The sequence below is a fragment of the Gobio gobio genome (assembly GCF_949357685.1).
Source record: "Gobio gobio genome assembly, chromosome: 21".
Lineage (NCBI taxonomy): Eukaryota > Metazoa > Chordata > Actinopteri > Cypriniformes > Gobionidae > Gobio > Gobio gobio.
In genome coordinates this window covers 37335524-37359897 of record NC_137117.1, presented here as the reverse complement: position 1 = coordinate 37359897, position 24374 = coordinate 37335524, and the positions used below count along the sequence as shown (strand labels likewise).

The 24374-nt window shown below is 39.1% G+C and overlaps 2 protein-coding genes across 5 annotated transcripts in view; one reads left to right on the top strand and one right to left on the bottom strand.

The window, feature by feature from the left end:
- The first annotated feature begins 812 nt into the window (after nucleotides 1–812).
- On the top strand, nucleotides 813–7870 carry slc25a55b (solute carrier family 25 member 55b). Its single transcript, XM_079802499.1, has 9 exons — nucleotides 813–883; nucleotides 1221–1346; nucleotides 1655–1710; nucleotides 3605–3695; nucleotides 3786–3904; nucleotides 4048–4240; nucleotides 6378–6532; nucleotides 6610–6685; nucleotides 6788–7870. Exons 1-9 carry the CDS (start codon nucleotides 864–866, stop codon nucleotides 6945–6947), a joined length of 996 nt encoding a protein of 331 aa, XP_079658625.1. The 5' UTR covers nucleotides 813–863; the 3' UTR covers nucleotides 6948–7870.
- A 5430-nt stretch (nucleotides 7871–13300) lies between these two features.
- tspan2b (tetraspanin 2b) overlaps nucleotides 13301–24374 on the bottom strand; it is a 33685-nt gene continuing 22611 nt past the window's right edge. Inside the window, exons 3-9 of one of the 4 annotated variants that reach the window (XR_013815407.1) lie at nucleotides 22954–23051; nucleotides 22495–22569; nucleotides 22313–22396; nucleotides 19517–19579; nucleotides 17108–17191; nucleotides 15346–16830; nucleotides 13301–14198 (exon numbers count right to left, since the gene is read on the bottom strand). Coding sequence is in view for 1 of the 4 variants with exons in the window: in XM_079801804.1 (XP_079657930.1) it covers nucleotides 16765–16830; nucleotides 17108–17191; nucleotides 19517–19579; nucleotides 22313–22396; nucleotides 22495–22569; nucleotides 22954–23051 (470 nt within the window). In the remaining 3 variants the exon portion in view is untranslated. Of the gene's footprint in view, nucleotides 14199–14720; nucleotides 16831–17107; nucleotides 17192–19516; nucleotides 19580–22312; nucleotides 22397–22494; nucleotides 22570–22953; nucleotides 23052–24374 lie in introns of those variants that run through there. The other 3 variants (XR_013815408.1, XR_013815409.1, XM_079801804.1) reach the window with 3 other exon arrangements.

The window sequence follows — 24374 nt, the reverse complement described above, 5'->3', positions numbered from 1 at the left end:
GTCTAACTTTAAAAAATAAATGAGGAGAGTAGTGATGTCCCGGGTCACTAAAGACCCAAGGTATGCATTTAAGAGATGGTGGCCTTTAATTTAAATTATAGTATACTATTTGCAAGTACATTTAAAAAAAAAAATAAAGTATACTTTTAAGATTTAAAGTACACTAAAACTACACATTCAGTACAATTAAGCACACTTTGTGCAGTAACAATTTCCCCTCAGAAATTGCAAGTAACTTTCACAAAAAATACAAAGAAATGGCATGTAACGCACTGAATCAAATGAAGTAGTATTTTCTAGTAAAACGTACACTTTATTTTCAACTTTATTTTGAATATCTGCAAATCTGCAATCACAATCATGTGATGAATTTGATGTAAATCAATTTGACATAAAATGAATTGAAAAACCTGCTGTATATTAACAATCATTTCAGCACAATAAAGGTGGAAGTATATAAAACACTGTATCAACACGATTTTTCTTCAGGTAACAAGGAAATATTTGAGTCATTAAGGTATCAAATTCTGGACATGTAAGAGCATGTTCTGGAAGAACTCCAACATTCTTCTTTTTTATTTTATTAATAAAATAAAAAAAGTGTTTTTGCTTTGTTCAAAGATTTACTCTAAAATGTACTAATGCACTCAAATGTACTCACCTAAAATCCTTAAATATGTATGCAAGTGTGTGTGTGCACTAGTGTAAGTGTCTGTTTGCATGCTTATACTGTAAGAAGATCCTGCTCCTCTGATTGGCCGCTCCTGGGAGGGGTTGCTGTATATAACCCCTCTCCGCTGCTTTGCACACTGACTGCTCCTCTGTCTACCTCAGTCCCCAGACCAAACCACGAACCTCTCACCATGGCTCAACAACCAATCAGGTATGGAAACAGAACAACTATAGTTTGTGTATACTGTATACACCCTTTTGGCGTTGTAGTATTATTGTAATTAGTCTGAACCTGTTGATTTGAACTCTTACACACACGAGGACTGTAGTATTTTAACAGGGAAGTCTGGCATTTAAATATGTATCAGCCTGACATTGCCTTGCTTCTTTTGTCATTTCTTCTTTACCCTCAACGCAGTGCCTTGATTTTGTATACATGTGAAATGGAAGAATGGGTCAGCACCGTCTGAAAGCATTAGGAATAGAATGACTGTGATTTTTTTGGGGGGTATTGATTAAATCATTTGCTCTTATCTGTTGCTTGCAAGCCTCCCTGCCAAGCTCATCAATGGTGGAGTTGCAGGACTGGTGGGTGTTACCTGTGTGTTTCCCATAGATCTTGCCAAGACAAGACTCCAGAACCAAAGAGGAAGCCAACGGGTCTACAAAAATATGTATGTTTGCATTCCACATTTGTAACATTTCGTTTATTTAAATTGTGTCTTTTCCAATCCACTTTAAACTACACTAAACACTTGTTGCATGTTCACTCAACCTTAAACAAGAAAGTCGTTTCCTTGAAAGAGAGTTCCCAGGAAAAAGTGAGATAATTATCTGTCATGGAAGCCTGAAAACTCGTTTTTCTTTCTCAGAAGACAATGAGTGAAAGGGGTGCGGTTTATTCAGGCTTCACTCTGTATAGATTCAGAATGGTGATAAAGCTCAGTAGACAAGAATAACATATTCTTATTATTGTGATTAGGATGGACTGTCTGATAAAGACTGTTCGGTCTGAGGGATACTTTGGAATGTACAGAGGTAAGTGGTTTTAAATTGAGCACAAATCACTTGACGTAAAATTTTTCCTCAAATCTAAAGCCCATGACGACTAATCATAAAGCAACATATTTTGCATGTCAGCAATTTATACCATTTATGTAAACCTGTCTGAGGCACTGGCTCCAAACGATTTGACTGAAATGGGTGTTGGTCTGGGCATGCATTTATATACATGCAAATGTGACCTCAACTAACATCATTTTGGAGTAGCACAAAATACACAAAAATATGCTTTGAGGTTCCTAGAATAATTAAAATGCTAGCCATGTTTTAATATGTCATGCCTAGTCTAGTCAGAGTTTAGCAGTAATATTAAATATTCTTTATAATAATATGATTATAATGATTAAAACCCTGAAATAACACTGAGCAATAAAGCCAGAGATGAACGGTATTTTTAAATGTATTGTCATATACACCCATCAGGCATAACATTATTCACGGTGAAGTGAACAACACTGATTATCTCTTCATCACGGTCCCTGTTAGTGGGTGGGATATATTAGGCAGCAAGTGAACACTTTGTCCGCAAAGTTGATGTGTTAGAAGCAGGAAAAATGGGCAAGCGTAAGGATTTGAGTTTAGACGACTGGGTCAGAGCATCTCCAAAACTGCAGCTCTTGTGGGGTGTTCCCGGTCTGCAGTGGTCAGAGTCTATCAAAAGTGCTCCAAGGAAGGAACAGTGGAGAACCGGCGACAGGGCCAAGGCTCATTGATGCACGCGAGGAGCGAAGGCTCGCAAAAATCAAACAGACGAGCTACTGTAGCTCAAATTGCTCAGGAAGTTAATGCTGGTTCTGATAGAAAGGTGTCAGAATACACAGTTTGTTGCATATCCAATTGCACATCTGTGGGATGTGCTGAACGAACAAGCCCGATCCATGGAGGCCTGATCTCGCAGCTTACAGGACTTAAAAGATTTGCTGCTAACATTTGCTGCTAACACCACAGCACACCTTCAGGGGTCTAGTGGAGTCCATGCCTCGACGGGTCAGGGCTGTTTTGGAAGCAAAGGGGGGACCAACACAATATTAGGAATGTTTGGTCATAATGTTTTGCCTGATCGGTGTATGTTTCCTTGATATATGTCAGATTCTTACATTTAATAAATCAAAATACAAGTTACAGCAACACTGTGTATGGCTATTATTACCACCAATAAATGAATGTGTTAAATGATTAATTAATATGACATTTTAATGTAGAAATATTGAATAATGATTGAAATAAATCTATTTTTTTTACTTTTTAACTATGAAACTAAAACCGCCAGTAGGTGGCGGCAAGTGTCCGTCTTAATGAGTGAGTTTAATCTTTTATTCAACCAATTCTTTAAAAGAAATGCTAAACAAACGACTGCATTTATGAATGGGTAGCGTGATTAAATAATTTACTCATCTGAATCGTTCAAATACACTGATTCTTTGAGGAACAAAACACTGCTGTGTTGCTCGGAGGCAGCTTTTATAGCCCTTGCTAGTACTGAGCCAACAGTAGAAATGCGGCTAATACATTTTCACTGGCAATCGCATATAACGGTAATGGAGGGGGCTGCAGCCCAGTTAAGCCCAGTGGTAAGTCCGGCAATGATGGTAACCCATACTCCAGTATTTGTCTTCTGCATTTAACTCATCCAAGTTAGTACTCACACATTAGGAGTAGTAAGTAGGGAACACACACACTGCAAACCATGGACAGACATACCCGGACATACACCATTTTTGCTGTGGTGCCCGGGGAGCATTTGGGGGTTAGGTGTCTTGCTCAAGGGCACCTCAGTCATTTCCTGCTGGTATTGAGAATTATAACCCGCAAACATCTTTGTAGTGGTAAATATTTTTCACAGATTGACTGATAAGTTTTCTTCTTACAGGTGCAGCAGTCAACCTGACACTGGTGACCCCTGAAAAGGCCATCAAACTGGCCGCCAATGATTTCTTCCGTCAGCGACTCAGTAGGGGAGAGTACGTTCCCTCCACTTCTATCAAGAAATTGTACAGTACTCAAGAATAGTTACATGAAAAGAGGGTGAATAATACACACCTGTGTTTCAGACTCAAGCTGAACGTGTTTCAGGAAATGCTGGCTGGTTGCGGGGCAGGGATGTGTCAGGTTATTGTAACAACCCCCATGGAAATGCTCAAGATCCAGCTTCAAGATGCAGGACGACTTGGTGAGGCATAAATACTGACCCCGGTTCACCTTCTATCAGGATGAATCTACAATTTTCTATGCCCTTAACGTTTTTTATGTTCAGTCACCAAATCAGAGAATATTGGGAAGGAAGATATTTGATATTTTGTTGTTCACATTCAGTGGCTCAGCAGAGAAAGTTACCCATGCTCCACACTGTGAAACTGGGAACAGCCAGTCCAGTCCTGAACTGCTCGTACAGTGTGGGTTCTATGTCTTCAACCAGGAAAGTGTCGGCAATACAGATTACCCAGGAACTGCTTCGCACAAAGGGCATCCAGGGACTTTACAAAGGACTAGGTGCAACCCTCATGAGGTAAGACTCCATACAGTAATGTAAATGTTAAGGCAATCCATTCCACTTCCTTGAAATGTGGTTGGGGCAAGAATATTCACAAATCTAAGTACCACAGGCCCAAATAAGAGGTATCACAGTACCACTAGTTTAAATACCACAATCAAATATTGGTATAACACAGAGGTGTCCACTCCTGCTCCTAGAGGGCCACTTTCACAAACCGTCCCACTTCATCTAGCACACAGTTGCTATATAAGTGGACTTTGCTTTCAAATCACTCAAAAATTGGGGTTGCACACGGACAGGGTGCGCGGACGTCCACAGACTCCTTGATGACAAATTATGCCACACGGACCGTGTGCAGACCGTTGACTGCCAAAGTATACCTTGGGCTTAACACATTTGCCTGGAAGTTTCAATACTGCGTCCCAATTCGCCTACTTATACTACGTCCTAAAAGTATGTACTCTTTTTGTGACGAAAAAGTACATACTTTTGAGTGTGTAGCAGAAGAGTATGCAAGCTTTGGGACATACTTTGTCATCTTTAACGGACTCTGTTGCTTAGTTACGTGCATCCCGTCACCGTTTAAACTGCCCTGTCAATCATCGTCACAGTTCAAATCCTCCACATTCAATTTAATTTCCTACCGTATCGGAGAGAAGCGTAGTTGCACGTTGCCATTCGTGGGTGTTTAATGCAGAGACTCCTCTCATGTGTTTGCAAAGTTAATGGCCAAACATATCATTACAAAAGTTCACAATGCTGCTGCAGGTGAAATATAATGAGGCTAACATTGAAGAAATATCTTTTCGTCAGGTTAAATACTGATAATTGCTCACTCAAACCCCTTTATCTAATCCTCTCTACTTAATCGTCAGGCTTGCGTAACCTTCATGTTTGTAGTTTTTTAACACTTTTTATCCGCGTTTGTAGTTCTAATCGAATCCTCGTCCATCTCGCAATGGGTTGTGGGCAATATCAGCCGTTAGAGTGCGCATCGATCTGCACTTGGAATTATGACCGTAAATAGTAGACCATCCGGAAATCTTTGGAATACTTTTTTCAACATACTACGATTTGGGACATACTAATTCTTTTTTGAATACTATTTAGTACGGATAGTATGTGAATTGGGATGCAGCACTAGTGATCCTGAAGGCCTTAATTAGCTGGTTCAGGTGTGTTTAATTAGGGTTGGAGCTAAACTGGCCCTCCAAAAGCAGTTGGACACCCCTAGTCAAGTTGGACTTGCCACTGGATCAACATACTTGTTTTTCCTGGAACAACATTGCCATCAAACAATTGGATTATAAATTCAGGTTATGGCAGAGGGAGGCTCTGAAAATCTGATTTTTTTGCATATCCAGATGTGTTTTTAAAAGTCTGACAGCATCTTCAGCAGATCCACCATCAGTGACAGTAATATTTGACTGCGTTCAGTTCTCACTGTGCAGTAAATCTCTGAGACATTTCAAGTTTTGCTGATGATTCTTCTATTCTTTTGTTTTCTGCCTGCGGTAACTATGAGTGAAACGTCACTTCATCATTGTGCGTCAGGCATTGCCATCTTGAGGAATAAAGGTGAACTGCACTTCAATTATTGTTGTGCAGAAAAAAATATACTTACACTGTTACACATCTCGGGTCGTTAGTGACCCTATATAATTTTTTTACTTTTTTTTTTATAATGAATTGATTGAGGAATACTAAGAAGGTTGATGCCTAACTTTAAAAAATGAATGAGGAAGAGGGTAGTGAATGATGTCCCGGGTCACTAAAGACCCGAGGTATGCATTTAAGGGTTAATGCAACACACAATGATAATATCAAAACCAGTGACTGTTTTGAAAGCCTCGTTGCAGATAGGTTGGTTTTGTCTGGACATACAAATCTCATTTGATCACTTGCAATTAATGATGCGGCCAGTCTGCTTGAAAAGATCTGATTTGAGAAAAAAAAGATTTGCCTGCAGTCTGAACATAGCCTTAGAGCCTTCAACAACTTCCTTAGTAGCTTATCTTTCCTCTCCAATTTTAAGGGTTGTTCGGGGTTAGGGCTGTAATTGGTTGGTAGATATGTTGGACAAAAGACACTGAACTGAGGAACGTCCGACAAGTTATCTCTCTAAAACAGACCTTGGGTCTTCTTACAGGGATATCCCCTTCTCTGTGATTTACTTTCCACTGTTTGCCCACATCAACCAGCTGGGCAAGACATCTGAGGACGGTGATGTGCCGTTTTTCTGGTCCTTTATCTCGGGCTGTGTGGCTGGATGTACAGCGGCCGTGGCAGTCAGTCCTTGTGATGGTGAGTGTTCAAGATTGGCTGAACGACATGTCTTTGAGTAGATGTGCAAATACTAAGGTTGATCCATCTCTATCCAGTGGTGAAAACCCGGCTGCAGTCACTCAATAAAAGTGCCAATGAAGACACCTACAACGGCGTGGTAGACTGCATCAGGTATAGTATCCAGTAACTTGGACAATGGACATTCTGGGATAGAGAATATGTAGGGTTCCTCTTCTGTTGTATTAACGATGATTTCGTTCTTTCTCCCTACAGAAAGATAATGCGTAAAGAAGGGCCAACTGCTTTTCTGAAGGGTGCCGGCTGCAGGGCGCTAGTCATTGCTCCCCTCTTTGGGATTGCTCAAGTGGTTTACTTCATAGGTGTTGGAGAGTTCCTCTTAGGACAAACCCCATTCAACCTTTACTCTGTCTAAACATCTACATACTCTGAAACCACCTGAATTAAACGTTAAAGACCAACGCAGCTATGATGCGACTAAATATTTGAGAACAAACCAACCTGGTCGAATGACAGTAATAATTTATATGAGATGGTAAAATCTCATGGTAAAAATACTTTAGTAATCTGGAAGGTTATATGTGTCTATATGATCCAAGTTATAGGACTCCAATTATTATGTGTTGCCAAGAGTGTATTGAAACAAATGTTTTTTGGGGAAGACTGATAATGGCTTAGAGTTTAAGTTCATGTCTTTACATGCTACCTTTAGCATATTCAACTGGCTTATTCGGGAAGCTATATCATTACACATGATTATGTTTCTTTTTATTTTGGAAATGTATGGTCAGAGGCAGTCAGATTTATCCTCAGTGAGGCTTGATTTGAAAGCGTACAGCCGTGATCATGAGCCAGAAAATCTTGTAATATCTTTTTTCTATTCGTACTGTATGTCCTCCATTCACAGTCCTGTCCGACCTTCCTTGTGATGTTTTGAATATGCACAATATTATGGAGGCGCTGCTGATTAATGTGGACATTAGCATGGAGACATTTCTATGAGGACATTGTTATACAATATACATGACTCTAAAGAGACAGGATGTTTGATTCCTGCTAAAGTGAGATAAGGGTTTTACATTAACAGAATTAAAAGACATTCTGTTCAACCTAACCTTGTTAAATTGTCATGCTTGGAGCTTTAAACAGGTCTCTACACACCTTGAACCATTCCAAGCAGTTGTTCAGAAATTGGGATTTGTGTGGGATTGACACGTTGAAATGTACTAAACAGAAGACCTTGAAAACTAAAATCAATGTGTGTTTTATTCTTGTTAATTCCACAATGTTACTAATTTTGGGGTTAGCATGTGCAAATACATTTTGAAAAAAGTTCTTGAACGTTTTCAGTTGTTTTTAAATGTGAATGAAGTTTGTTTGGCTAATCTATTTGCTACTAACAGTAGTTATATGTGATATTTTTCAATTTTGAAATAATTTAAATATTTTTCAGAATGATTGATCTGCTTTATAAGTAAGATGGTATTAAATATGGAAGCTTGGTTCCACCACAGAATAGTAAAAAAACGGTAATAGCGACTTTTTATCTCTCAATTCTGACTTTTTTTCTCTGACGTTATAACACACAAGAAAATATGTCAGAATTGTGAGATAAACTCGCAATTGCGCAAAAAATGTCTTACTTTAATTAAAGTTCAGTCAGGACCACTTAAGTCAAAAACACCATAGACAAACTTTTAGTCAACTTTTTATTGGCATATTTTGCACAAGTTACATTTGGCGATATGGCTCTGTTCTAAATTCCCCGTCCTTCACATGAGCTTCATGAAAAGCCAAGACGGGTAACAGCAGCAGCTTCTGGGGACAACCTCCCATTTTTAAACTGGGAGAGCAGCGTAAATCCCCCATTGAGAACAGAGCATGATCAGTGACAACAGAATGACATTGATTAAGTTAAAGGGATAGTTCACCCAAAAATGAAAATTTGACATTTATCTGCTTATCCCCAGGCCATCCAAGGTGTAGGTGTCTTTGTTTCTTCAGTAGAACACAAATGGAGATTTTTAACTTCAACCGTTGCTGTGTGTCACTCATATAATGGATGTCAATGGTGACTAAATCTATTAGGGTAAAAAAAACATGCACAGACAACTTAATCCTTAATCCAATTAATCCATGCGGCTCGTGACGATCTGGCGTAGTTTACGCAAACGCCAGAAGTGCTCTCGCGCTCGTATACAGTAAACAATGAGTGACGTATACGAGCGCGAGAGCTCTTCTGGCGTTTGCGTAAACTACGCCAGATCGTCACGAGCCGCATGGATTAATTTGAAGTTGTCTGTGCATGTTTTTTTTACCCTAATAGATTTAGTCACCATTGACATCCATTATATGACTGACACACAGCAACGGTTGAAGTTAAAAATCTCCATTTGTGTTCTACTGAAGAAACAAAGACACCTACACCTTGGATGGCCTGGGGATAAGCAGATAAATGTCAAATTTTCATTTTTGGGTGAACTATCCCTTTAAACACAGTTTAAGGAGGAGCTGGGGAGGAGGCGGGTTGCAAAGCAGTGTGCAGTGGAAGCAGCCAAGCAGGCAGACTGAACTGAAGCTGCGCTTAAGTAAGACGCCCTGTTTGAGAGACGCCAATTGAGTGCATAGGAATCGGATCAGCTGATATGGGCGGGGTTGGAATTTTTCCAATCAGCTGATAGCGGAGCTCGACCTGCCTGAACTAACGCAAAATGCTTGATTTAATTCTGTTTTATAACTTGCAATTCTGACTTTATAACTCGCAATTCTGACTTTATAACTCGCAATTCTGACTTTATATCTCGTAATTGCACGTTTATATCTCACAATTCTGAGATGTAAACTCACAATTGTGAGATAAAAAGTCACAATTATCTTTTAAAATGTTTTATTCTGTGGCGGAAAAAAGATTCCATAGTCAAAAGATGTGAAAGACAACTAAAAAAACTAACTCAGAACAGGCGACCTTTTGTAAAAAATCAAAAATAAAGTACAAATGCAATTCATTAAGTATTTGTTGCAGTAGTTGTACTCAAGCCTGTAAACAAACTGTATCCTTAAGTCTTAGCAGTATTAAAATATAACAGTTGTATTTATTTTTAGCACAAAAAAAGAAGAAACGTTTTGTACATGCATTATATGTGTGTGCTTCAGTGAAAATTACAAGTTAAAGATTCAAATAATACGTGTCGCAGTAGTGTAAAGAAAACACTAATATACAGACATGTAAAGTGCTTGGCGAGTGTTAACTAAGAACACATCTGTGTTGGTGAAAAGTGCGCACTGAGCACTGTCGCTGAAACTTTAGCCTGTGTGATTCTGCCCAGGAGATTCCTGCAAAGCATTCACTTCCAGCTGACGTACAATTCATGTCAGAAAGACAAGACAAAGTATTGACTGTATGTATGTGGTGTACGTGATCAACTGTAGTTAATAGTGTAATTTACTATAAATTGGTTTTATTTTCTAACTTCTGTATTTAAAGGCACATTTTTTTTCATAACTCTATAAGATTTATGATTTATTGATATAAAAACATTTCTGTTTCACTCTGGCGCTCATGTGGCAAGAAATATAAATAGTAACACAAAATAATAATAAAAAAATAATATATTTCTGAGCTTTCATAGGAGGTTTAAGCATTTTTTTATTATTTTAAAATGTGAAATCTGTCTATAATTTTCTATTTATATGTTCATACATAAAGTTTCATATCAAAAGCATGTATTTAAAAAATGTTTTTTGTCAGAAATTAAGATTTAATGAGACATTTGCATTCTACTTGTTAGGCCTAAATAATGTGTGTGTGTGTGCGTATACAGTATATTTAGAAGGAATGGGGTAGTAGAAGCATTACTTTTCACCTTATGACTGCAAACTGGTGCCAAATTCACACCGCAGGGGTATTCACGCACGCACGCACGCACGCACACACACACACACACACACACACACACACACACACATACACACAAATGTATTTCACTACAGATTACAAAATACATGCTTTAAAAAGTAATTTGTAATGCATTTCGTTAGATTACACAAGTTTTGTAACTTAATCTAAATACTTTAGAATACTAATAATAAGGCATAAAACACAAAACATAGGACTTGGATTTCCTCTGCATATTATTTTAAACAACATCAGTTTTCCACAATTTTTATTGAAGCCAAAAAAGCAATCTTAATACTTACGCTCAAGAAGGCAACACGATGCATTAAGATCTAATTAAATTGAATGGACAGGGTAAATTGTACTCATTTTGTCTTGGGGGCGGAAAAAATATGATCTTTAAACAAAATATGAAAAATGCACACATCATCCTATTCAAAAGTTTTCACCCCCTGTTCTTAAAGGGTTAGTTCACCCAAAAACTAAAATTAGCCCATGATTTACTCACCCTCAAATCATCCTAGGTGTATATGACATTCTTCTTTCAGACGAGTTATATGCAAAATGTCCTGGATAATCAAAGCTTTATAATGGCAGTGACTTGGATCGTTTTTGACGTCCATAAAAGTGCATCTATCCATCATAAAACTGCTCCTGTACTGCTCAATAAAGGCCTTCTGAAGTGAAGCGATGAGTTTGTGTAAGAAAAATATCCATATTTAAAAATGTATAAAGTATAAAATAACTAGCTTCCAGCAGTACGCATTGATTTAAGGGGAAAGAGTATCCCCAGACTTTTGAACCCTTGACGCATGCGTATTGACGAACGCAGAAGCTCAGAGGATAGAGCAAAACAAAACACCGGTCACAAATTAGAGTCTAAAACGAGAATTTTTAAAGAGAAATGGCGGAGGAAGAGAAGAGGGGCTTGAGTTTGTTGCCCAGCACAATCCACAAGAAGCGTCAAAGCTTGCGATGCTCCTGTACATCGTGTCAGGGGTTGCGCTTTTAGCGCAAGTCGACTTGTGTACCACTAACCGCCGGAAGATAGTTAGTCTATAAAGTATTTAATATGGATATTTTTCTTACACAATGTAATGTCTAGTGTGTTGGTTCTGTTTCATGTTCTTATCTTGTTTTCCTGGTTTGTCATGTGATTCCGCTGTGCCCTCATTTGATCATGTCATGTGCTTCCCTAGTCTCTTGTGATGTTATATTGTCATGTTTATCAAAATAAAACTGATAAAAACCTAGACCCCACTTCACTGATAGTGTAGGCTTATATGTTGACCTTTACTCTTGTACAAACACACGCTGTATTAAGCAGTGCATGCAGTATTGAATGAAAATGTCTCTGAAACGTCTGTGTATTTGACAAATATTGCATTTATTTCACTTCAGCCGTGATAAAGTACGCAGCGAGAGTGTCACTACGGGAAGCAGAAAGTGTCCGACTTCACGTCTCCGTTTGCAGCTCCTCCCCGCCTGCACACGGCTACTCTCGCCGATCGGTTCCATCCGGCCGCAGCCGATGTCCAACACACCTTTTGGTAGTTTTAGTCATGTGGGCTCTTAGTTTAGTTCTGTCATTGGTTCATTGTCTTGATCGTTCACAGGTGTGTCTTGTTTAGTCATTAGTCTCTGTGTATTCCCTTGTCGAGTATTGTTACCTGTAACCACTGTTGGTGAGTTCTCTTTCAAGTCAAGGTCATCGTTTGTTTTGTACGTGTTCGTGGTTTGCTCACCTTTGATTTAAAATCAAACACCTTGGGTTCATCAAGCTTGCCTCCAGTGAGTGGACCATACGTTACACACAAAACATCACTTTGCTTCAGAAGGCCTTTATTAACCAACCCCCCGGAGCCGTGTGGAGCAGTTATATGATGGATAGACGCACTTTTATGGACTTCAAAAACGAAGCAACAAGTCACTGTCATTATAAAGCTTGGACATTTTTAATATAACTCCGATTTTATTCGTCGAAGAATGTCATATACACCTAGGATGACTTGAGGGTGAGTAAATTATGGGATAATTATCATTTTTGGGTGAACTATCCCTTTAAACTCACAATTGCGAGTTATAAAGTCAGAATTGTGAGATAAAAGGTCGCTTATGATAGTCGCAATTTTGAGAAAAAACATCAGTATTTCCCCCCCTCATAATTGGACATTATAACTCGCAATTGCTAGATATAAAAAATACCTACACAAATTAACTTAACATGAAACGTGGCAATTTGTATAAATTGAGTCATTTTGTCTTTAGGAGTAGATGTAAACATCTATTTTGTGAAATAGCTGATTCAGGACAGTACTAAATAAAAGTAACATGCAATTTTTATGATCCCAGATTCCTCTTATTTTGTTAAAATTATTAAAACTTTGCATATTCTGCAAGGGGTATGAACTTACGAGCAGAAATGAGTCAGAGAATCACCAATTACTGTTTACATGAATTGCCTGTTACAGTTTACATTAATGTTTAAATGAAATAAATTGCATTAAAAATCAAAGTAATCCCTTTAGTAATCTAAAACACTTTTCGGATGTAACTGTAATATGATTACCACTGTAATGAAATAGTTACTCAAATGTTGTAACTAAGTTACATGTATTGTGTTACTCCCAACCCTGCACACACACACTATATAAGACTCAAGCCCATGTCATGTGATACAACATGAATTCAAGATTGTGCTACTAATATTACACATCCAGTGCCTTTCATTGCAATCAGTTAAAAAGACAACCAGTAATGATGTCATGTCATGTATATCCTATTGCCATAAAAATCTGAATTTAAGGGATGGCCCTGATCACATGGTTTGTGACATGTCGCTGGTGATATGAAAATCTGAAAAACACAAGACTCAGAAAGTTCAAACAAGTTTATTTGTTCTCGTGCTGCAACGTTCCTGAGAAACTCGAATGCTATTTTGAACTTGTTCTCCAGAAAATAAATTAAACACAAATTATGAACACTAACATCCCAAAAAAAACAACTGCAATGTTATGTTTACAGTACAAAAAAATGTCTACATCGTTTACAGAAATTGTAAGAATAACACACTAAAAATAGTTTACAACAGAGCCTCTACTCGAAAGCTACATGCTCCATACTAGTTATTTTACAGTCCGAACAACCACAAATGGGTTGCTTTTGGGTACGAGGACAGATCTACATCAACATTGAATGTGAACACTTGTTTCATGTGTTACTGTCTGTTAGCATCGACTATGACGTATCCTAATCGCTACACTAATGCCACTTCAACTTGAGGAACTTCAGCAGTGATGCACCAGCAGAAATATATCTGACCAAACAATGGCTGTCCCATTATAAATAATAATAATACAAAAGAGAGATTTTGTCCCTTTTCCAATCCTTTCATGAAAAAAAATATGTTCAATCAAATATTAAGTTGTCTTTTCGGATAAATTAAAAAAGGCACCTTGATATTCAAATGCCAAAAAAGAATTCATGAAACAAAAGTGACTGTACACTGGCCAAAGCTGCCTCTATACACATCAACCGCACAACACAGATCTTCATGATCACTACAATACAACAGTAAGAACTTATGAAACTCTCACACAGATATGTACACGGAAATGGAAGTCTGTTTAAAAAACGTTATGTGGAAAATTTGGTACATACTACAATTTGGAGAGACTTCAGTGTTCATTCCAAAAACGTGAATTTTTTGAAAAACAAAAATGAAGTTGGACATACAGTTGCAAGAAAAAGTTTGTGAACCCCTTGCAGAATCTGTGAAAATGTGAATAATTTTAACAAAATAAGAGAGATCATACAACATGATTTATTTAGTCCCGTCTTGAATTAGATATTTTACATAAAAGGTGTTTACATATAGACCACAAGACAAAAAAAATTATAAAAATGACCCGTTCAAAAGTTTACACACCCTTGATTCTCAATACTGTGTGTCGTTCCCTGGATGATTCACGGCTGTGTGTGTTTTGTGATGGTTGTACTTGAGTCTCTTGTTTGTCTTGAGCAGTTAAACTGACCAATGTTCTTCAGAAAAATCCTCCATTCTTCAGTTTTCCAGCATCTTTTGCATATTTGAACCCTCTCCAGCAGTGACTGTATGATTTTAAGATCCATCTTTTCACACTGAGAATGATTGAGGGACTCTCAAACACAACTATTAAAAAAGCTTCAAACATTCACTGAAGCTCCAGAAGGAAACATGACGCATTAAGAGCCGGGGGTGAAAACATTCGAACAGAATGAAGATGTCCAAATGTTTCTTATTTTATTTAATTTAGTACTGCCCTTCGGAAGCAACTGAAGATACTTACATGTTTCCCGGAAGACAAATTGAGTACAATTTACCTTGATCTTCAAATTCAATAAGTTTTCACCCCTCGGCTCTTAATGCGTCATGTTTCCTTCTGGAGCTTCAGTGAATGTTTGAATCTTTTTTAATAGTCATGTTTGAGTCCCTCAATCGTCCTCAGTGTGAAAAGATGGATCTTAAAATCATACAGTCCCTGCTGGAGAGGATTCAAATATGCAAAAGATGCTGGAAAACTGAAGAATGTGCAGGACCTGGAGGATTTTTCTGAAGAACATTGGGCAGTTTAACGGATCAGGACAAACAAGAGACTCAAGAACAACCATCACAAAACACACACACAGCCGTGGAGCATCCAGGGAACGACACAGTATTGAGAATCAATGGTTCATAAACTTTTGAACGGGGTCATTTTTATAAATTCAGCTATTTTTGTCTTGTGGACTATATGTAAAAAAAAAAAAGTAAAATATCGTATTCAGGACAATATCTAAGTAAACAATAACATGCATTTTGCATGATCTCTCTTATTTAGTTAAAATGATTCACATTTTCACAGATTCTGCAAGGGGTTCACAAACGTTTTCTTGCAACTGTATAGATTAAAAATGTTAGGGTTCAAAAGTGTGAGACGTTGTTGAAAATCCAAGAAACAAAATCAAATTAAAACCTCAAAATACGACATATGGTGCAGATGTACCGTGAGTGACCTGAGTTCGTGCCCTGGCTCGAGGTCCTTTCCCGATCCTATTTCCCTCTCTCATTACTTCCTGTCTTAACTCCACGGTCCTATCAAATAACTGGCAAAATCACAAATAAAACATATCTAAAAAAAAGAAAGACTTGAATATATAAATGAATGCGTGATATTTTAGAAAGGAATTCACATGGTCAATCTCACAGTTGATATGAGGTCACCAAATGCATGTGTAATTTATTCATGCATTTTATATTATAATATTTTAAAAAAAAGTTTTAGATGTAGCACGTCACACTTAAGGACACTGCTTGGACTGCCCTCGACTGGTGAATGAATCAAACAAATGATTCAGATGCTTTTCATGTCTGATCCGTTTCGTTTTCAGATGGTTGGAAGCAACCACAGCGGACGGTAGAAGGCACAAGATCAGCCTCGAGTCTTATAGCTACATGCATAAAATAACCAGGCAACTCCACAGCGTAAGATCCACCGTGAGAATGAGTAGATTTGGCTCCATTGAACACCAGGCTGTACCATTATCAGTGGGGGCTGCAGCTGTTGCATAACAGAAACCCAATCGCCTGAGTTCAAACGCAAGAAAGCGGAGCTGGAAATATGAGTTAGGGTGCGTTTCCTGAAGTGGAAAGGACATGGAGAAATTCCGAAGCAAGACTTATGGCTTACTGAACGAAATGGTCTTCAATGACACAAGGATTCCTCTAAAGATCTCAGTATGTGAGTTTAGAGTTTTGTGTGCATGTCGTTTTGATCCTTCATAAATGTTTATTTGCGTTCGCAATCTCTCTGTGACAAAGAAGACTACTTTCTTTGTGTACAAACATAAAGTGAAAGGCATCTGTGGGTCTTATCACCGTTCCCACCGGCCGTGGGATTGCCACAGAACCCCTGGCATCGCCTTACACAATATTTTTATCTGACATGTGAAGCCACACAGCAACAGCCAAGAATAGCATGAAAACACACATCAGTGTGCACTAAAACTGAAGTCAAAATCGAAATGAACAATTTTAAGAAATAATAGAAAGGCATCTTGTTTTTGCCCAGCTCGGCACCTCACCAGTAGGCATTAAATAATGACAACCCAGCAATTTGAAAGGGTTAAAACAACTAGGCTGGAATAATAGTCGGAAGGTGTACAGGATTATGAACATGGAGTTTGCTTTCAGCTCCTGAGTTTATAGAAAGGCAGAAGAACACCTTGAACTCGGTTGAAATGTTATTGTTGTATATGCAAGTCCAGTGAAGGTTAGGTGTCAAAGGTGAAAGGTCATTCCAGGGCGAGGAAGACTGTGTTAGATCACTTCCCTGCTGTTCCGGATTGCACAGCATAGGACCATACTGAAGATCATGCCAATTATCTGCAAAAGGAAATTTAAATCGACACTATTTTAAGTACAATGTACTTATTGTGTTCATATTGTATTGCAAAACACTTTAGCCGATATTGAGGTGGGATACGGGAAAGGGATCCTGGTGTGGTGGGTAAGTTTATGGGTAGGGTTAGGTGTAAGGGAAGGGTCAACAGTGTTATTATAAATGTAAATACAGAATAATGTATATACATATTGGCTGAAGACAGACATGGAAATAAAAAGGGACTAAATTGACTACATTTATTGACATGTTGTAATTTACCATGACTCCTGCGATTCCAATTCCCACATAACCCACGATGAAGAGCTTGCTGTTGAAAAACTCTTCAATGGCCACGTCACATGTCTGCAGACAGTGAAACAGATTGATAATATGTATCCTAATACAACAACCTTCTACACCAGTGGTTCCCAAACCTTTTCTGCTGGACCCCCCTTTTCTAGGAAAAATATTTTCAAGTGTAAGAGCGCTGGAGTATGTCAGAAATAGAAAAGGGCATCAGTTTACAGTCGGGGATTTTGTTGTGTTGCACCGGATCCTAGTGTTGTAGTACTCGAGATCGGTCTTGGTCTTGCGACCGGTCTTAAGACCATTTTTGGAAGGTCTTGGTCTTGTCTCGGTCTCGACCACATTTGTACTCGGTCTTGTTTCGGTCTCAGACTTAGAGGACTCTGGATTTTGTTTCAAGACCAGTCAAGACCATAACTGCTGGGATATTAATAAATTGCCAGTGTATTGTCTGATTTATTTATTAACATCATTAATGTAATTTGGTAATTTCATTTGATTGGTAACAGCTCTATATAGTGTCTTATTCTAATTATATTTATTGGACTATGGACTATGATGCTTGCGAATGACATTGTGATCTGTAGTGAGAGCAGGGAGCAGGTGGAGGAAAGTCTAGAGAGGTGAAGGTTTGCTCTGGAGAGAAGAGGAATGAAGGTTAGTCGCAGTAACAACGAATACATGTGTGTAAATGAGAGGGAACCAAGTGGAACAGTGAGGTTACAGGGAGAAGAGGTAAAGAAGGTGCAGGATTTTAAGTACTTAGGGTCAACAGTCCAGAGCAATGGGGAGTGTGGAAAAGAGGTGAAGAAGCGTGCAGGCAGGTTGGAATGGGTGGAGAAAAGTGTCAGGTCTGTTGTGTGATAAAAGAGCACCAGCAAGAACGAAAGGAAAGGTGTACAGGACAGTAGTGAGACCAGCGATGTTGTATTGTTTGGAGACAGTTGCACTGAGGAAAAGACAGGAGGAAGAGCTAGAGGTAGCAGAGCTGAAGATGTTGAGGTTCTCTTTGGGAGTGACGAGGATGGGTAGGATCAGGAATAAGTACATCAGAGGGACATGTGAGATGGTTTGGAGACAAAGTTAGAGAGGCCAGGTTGAGATGGTTTGGACATGTCCATAGGAGGGAGAGTGAATATATTGGTAAAAGGATGCTGAGGTTAGAGCTGCCAGGCAGGAGGTCGAGAGGAAGACCAAAGAGGAGGTTTATGCATGTAGTGAAGGAGGACATGAAGGAAGTCAGTCTGAGAGAAAAGGATGCAGGGGATGGGGCTAGATGGAGGCAGATGATTCGCTGTGGCGACCCCTGAAGGGAACAGCCGAAAGGAAAAGAAGAAGATTCTAATTATATTTATTGATTAAAAATAAGTAATTTCTCAGGCGGTAATCTTTATGAATTTAAGGAGTGCTGGTCTTGACTTGGTCTCGCCCTGCCTTGGTCTTGTCTTGGTCTCAACCCCTTATAGTCTTGGTCTTGTCTTGGTCTCAACACACATTGGTCTTGGTCTCGACTTGGTCTCGGATTAGGTGGTCTTGACTACAACACTACTGGACCCAGTGTAGACAGCCTCACTGATTATAATGGGTTCTATTTGCTTTTGTTGTGCCGCACTGCTTGCGTCTGGTGTTGACAAGTTGGTTTGATAGTTGTGACTTTTAAAGTAGATTTATTGTCTGCTTTACATTTACCTGGCACTGGCAGTCCTTTCACAAACTTGCTTATTGTTGAACCATGCATCATTAATTTATATTTTTTACGTGGCTCCCTACAATACTCAATTCTGATTCTTCAATTGAGTCATCTAGCGGGCTGTTATTACACGACAACAACTGCTACTACTGATAGCACACTGCTCAAGTGGGTACTGCGAGACTTCTTGAAATTATAGAATGTCAAATTAATATTTTGTGTTAAATTATTTACTTATGAGACAAGTAGCACTGAAGAGGTTTTGTCACCCTGAAGAGGTTTCTTTTGCATAACAATCTGCTGAAGTGTACAGTCAGCAGGGACTGATTTTGACGTGCTCTGATTTCTCATTGCGTATGGGTTTCGCAATGCAGCATGTGTGAGTGGGGGGCGATTGTCAACAGGCTGCCCCAACCCTCATCACCCTCTCCCTGGCAGCTTGTCCTGGCCACCCCTCTGGTCTAGTGCCCTGGGCGTTAACCCATCCCAGACACTTAGCCTTGCCACACCCCCATTTTTATAACTCCCAGTTTGGGAACCACTGTTCTACATAATTCAGTTTTAATGCATGTTCAACAGGCGTCACACTAACTGAAGTGTTTACAATTTTAAATTCTCAACATACGGGCATTTACCAAACAAACTCTTCTACTTATTGCATAAATAATTCATTTAGGACCAGAAATCCTCACCTGGTTTGATGCAATGTCTTGACACAAAGTTTGCTTCGTTGAAGGTGAGCCACAGCAGTTCAACTGCAGATGTGAAGTGTTACAAATTCAAACTTTCATGACAAGGTTAGATAAATATACAACCATTAAATTATATTTAGTATATCAGTGTTGTTATTGTAAACTAAAACTATTTAAAACTGATAATTGAAACAAAGCTTAAAAAATTACAGTAAAATAAATATTAGATGAAATATTAATTCAAAATATTAACAAATTCTTTATAAATAATACAAAAACAGCAGTGATTTATATTTCAACTTATGACTCTAAACAAGCGTATGACATTTTAAAAATAAGCATTGTATTCAGTAAATATTGGTTCTCTTTTGAGGTAACTCGATGCTGATGTTATGGGAATTCTTTCCAAAGTTTCTACGAACGATTATAAGATGGAAGCAAGCAAACATTCATTCAGGAAGTGTGCATCACAGTGCCCTCACTTTATTACAGGTGATGATGCACACAATCTATGTATGTTTTGTTTAGAAGCATGTGTGGTCAGCTCTCAATGGAGCTGAGGGAGCCAAGCGACTGTGCCTTGTGGTTCAGGTCTGCCAAGGCAGTGTGAAGAGATTGTGGAGGTATTTGAAACGCGTTCTTCCCTTTGTCTGATTTCCTCCACTAGCTCTGAGGCTCTCAATTTGGATCCAGAAGTCCGCTCTGTAGTCTCTTCCGATCCAGTTGAGAGAATTGATTTTTGGAAGCTATGACTCATGCCAGGCTAGATGAACAATTCCTGCCGGTTCATCAACATTGTCCCCCATGCGAGCCTTCTGTGAGAGAAACATTATTCGTCTCACGTAGTAACTAGTTCACCATCAAATTATTCAAGTGCAATAGCTATGCGAGCACGGATATGTCAGGATGCCCCAGGTAGAAGAGGCGCTTGGAAGCTACCTCTCCCCTGGTTCACTGAAGGTTCCTGTCTTGCCATGCAAGCTGTGTCGCAGCTGGTGGGAAAGGCCTACGCGAAGGTGGGTCGGTCTGTGCCGCCCTGCACACCATGGTGGTGTTGCATGCGTACCAGACCTTCTTTCTCAAGGATCTGGAACAGGGTGAGGAACTGAAAACTAAGGCAGTCCTGGAACTCCGCAGGGCCATAGACCTTGCCCTCTCTGCAACAAAGCAGGCAAATCGGCCAATCTATGTCTGTTAACATTGTGTAATCTGTGGCTGAACAAAAGGAGAAAACTTTTCTCCTTGGTGCCCTTAATGTCAGTCTCTTCGGTACTACCATTAATTCCGAGGAGTCGGGATCGAGGCAGCGCACATTTAGGCTCACAGGTCTGATATCCTGCGTTGGGTCCCCCCAGAATATGGACTGTATCAAAATTGGCATCCTATGCTCTCATATGTCACCCTCTCCAGTACATTGTTGTTTGAGGTTTAGGTACACCAATACGCTTCCCTAAGAAGGTCTGCCAGGTAGGAGACAGAGCTCATAGTGGACGGTATCACTATTGTCTCCTACTTTACATCTGTTTCCCCTCCAGCATCTTCTTGAGACTCTGGCAAGGGATCAAGCAAGCTTTTCCAAGGATATGGTAGCTCAGGGATATTCACAGACCAGCGGCAAGTAGCAACCATAAGACTAAGTGTAAGAGCTTTACAGAGGGGAAGGTGGACTAGGTCATTTTATATGACCCACTCTCTCTGTAGCTCCTTCGGTTTATGTAATCTAAGGTAGAAGGATTCGTTATTAGCCAACACCCACTTTACGAAAGTGGTAAAATTCCCACGAGGGCCATTCAAGGGCAGGCGTGCCTTGGACTACTCAATGAGGCTTGTTTAGAAAAATACACAGAGTGAGTGGTCCGGAGTGGGTGAGGCAGATCTAAAAAGTCCATTGTGTGGTCCTCGAGGGAGCAATCTTCTTGCTCCAACAAGAGCAGGCATACTGCATGTAAATCATGTTATTTCGTCTTACAAATCTTGTCTAGTGCTAGTGTTCTGCTACAGTGAACTGCAGTAGATCATTCAAGAGTGAAGATGATCAAACTAACTTTTCATAATCACCAGGGAAAACAAAGCACTATAGGCTTAAACATAACGTTAACACAAGACAAGTAAATAAGGAAAACTTACACAAGGTGTAAACACACAAGGGAAGTGAATTACAGCAGGTGTGAACATCAATTAACATCCATAAAAATTTACAATGACGGAACAGGACAATAGGAAAAAAAACAAATTAAACACAATGAAACTAACATACACCTGACATTGAGCTACACTAAAACTCTTACAGATTGTTACTCAGTAACTGCTTTGGCAACTGGGAAACTCAATATTTGACTTAGATCCCTGGGTTGCTGTATGCTTGTCCGCTTGTGGTTTCTATCACAGCTTGAGCGCAGGCCTTTTTCAGCATTGCATAGTGGGTATTAAAGTTCCCATAGTGTCAGCAAATGACACAGCATCGAGTTCCCTAGAAAAGAAACGTCCTGGTGTTAGGTATGTAACCTGGTTCCCTGAGAAGGTAATGAGACGCTGCATCACTTTGCCCTGTTCTGAGCGACATCATATGAGTGCCTCGGAAAATGATTTGTGCTTCAGATAACGGTGCAAACACTAAAGACATTCCCATAGCATCACCGACTGATGCAGCGTCTCGTTCCCTTCTCAGGGAGCCGGGTTACATATGTGACCCCAAGACGTTATCTCTATTTGGCAATTTACACTTATATTTACACAATATTTATTCTTCCTGATTAAAAAAACAGAGAGATTTTTTCATAAAAATTGTAAACTCACAATGACGTGGTAGGACTGGATGGTTGTATTATTGTCGTTGTTTCTTGCTGAGTCTTCATAGAAATGTTTTATTTCCTCAATGATCTAAATGACAAATTAATAACAATGTGACGGAAAGATCAGACTAAAATCATTTCACTCTAAATCAACAGGACTCATCATAATTTCCAGTTTAGCAGTACCTTATCTTTGTTGAGGAACCCAAACACTCCAGCTGCAACTTCTGCTCCAAAGATGACCAGAAGACAGGCAAAAAACTGCCATGCAAGAGAGACACAGAACCTGGGTTACTTCGACTTTATATTCCATATTTGATCAAATAAAACATTCTGGTTGTTTCTTCTTTTTCTTCTTTTGTCGAATTGAAATGTTTAAAACAGCATTAGCAAGATAATGTATTTGATGAATTATGTGAAGTTTTGTGGTATTAGTTGATTTATCTAAAACATTCCATCCTGTTTGAAAAATTGCAAATTTAGTACACTATGATGTTATGAAGATTTTACAAATGGTTAAAAATAAAAGTTGTAAAAAGTTGACATCCTCATGTAAGCTTGCTGCCTGTTTCTCACTGAGTGTTTGCTTTGAGCAATAGTGTTTTGTTAAAGCAAAAACAGAAGAATAAGCACTATCCCACTCACCAATCCCAGCAGGCACTGAGACTCCCTCACAGCACCACAGCAGCCGAAGAAGCCCACCAACATCACCAGACCCCCGGCCGCAATGAGGATATAAACCCCTGCGCAGAACACAAGAATAAAGCAACAGTCAACATATATCACATGGCAGTTAATACAATGTAAATATGTGATGGGACACACCAAGCCATTTTATGCTTCAGCACCTGTTGTTAATATCTGTGACGTTTTGAGAAATAAAGGATTACTATTATTTGTAACTAAAATCAATATATGTTTTTTTTTATCAGTAACTCATGAAGAGATTATGGATATTTTGTTTGTAAACCTGTTGTCACAGAGAGTAACTAAAAGGTCTATCTGCTGATATAATAGCTTGACGGTTTAAGTGAAGAAATTAAGACATAAATCAAGCATTCTGGCCACGTTGTCAAGCTCCGCTATCAGCTGATTGGCAAAATTTCAACCCTGCCAAATCCGATTCCTATGCACTCAATTGGCATCTCTCAAACCGGCGTCTTACTTAAGCGCAGCTTCAGTTCAGTCTGCCTGCTCGGCTGCTTCCACTGCACACTGCTTTGCAACCCACCTCCTCCCCAGCTCCTCTTTAAACTGTGTTTAACTTAATCAACGTCATTCTGTTGTCACTGATCATGCTCTGTTCTCAATGGGGGATTTACGCTGCTCTCCCAGTTTAAAAATGGGAGGTTGTCCCCAGAAGCTGCTGCTGTTCCCCGTCTTGGCTTTTCATGGAGCTCATGTAAAGGATGGGGAATTTAGAACAGAGCCATATCGCCAAATGTAACTTTAGCAAAATATGCCAATAAAAAGTTGACTAAAAGTTTGTCTATGGTGTTTTTGACTTAAGTGGTCCTGAGTGTAATGTAAAATAATTAATACTGTACATATTATGAAATATTATTTTCAGATTTTACAGTGCAGTTTTATATTATAGTACTGATAGTTGTATATAATATAAAGTAGCCTACAAACATTAGCTAACAATTAAAATTAACTATAAATACTAAAAATTTTCGCTTTCAATTTTGTCACATTTGAAATATTAGCAATATTGCAGATTCCCAATCATGAACTTCTAAACAGTCCTGCTCCAGCCGAGCAACTGCCACTGATGTGAATGTGACCGCTAAGGAATAACTTTCTCCAGGTATTAGACCTCTTTGTCTTGACATTATAGCAGGATGTAATATAACCGGATCACCAGCAGAGGGAAGCACAAGCGTTACGTGAGTCTTTTTGTGAGATGACAGCATGTTTTTGAGAACAGCGAGACCGCACACAACACTTAAAGATGATCTCATTAATGTTCACTCCAGAAGAGGCTGGAGTGAAAGTTAATGAGATCATATTATCCTCATTAGAGCAAAATAGAAAGAGGGCAAGGGGTGCATGAATTCCCATCT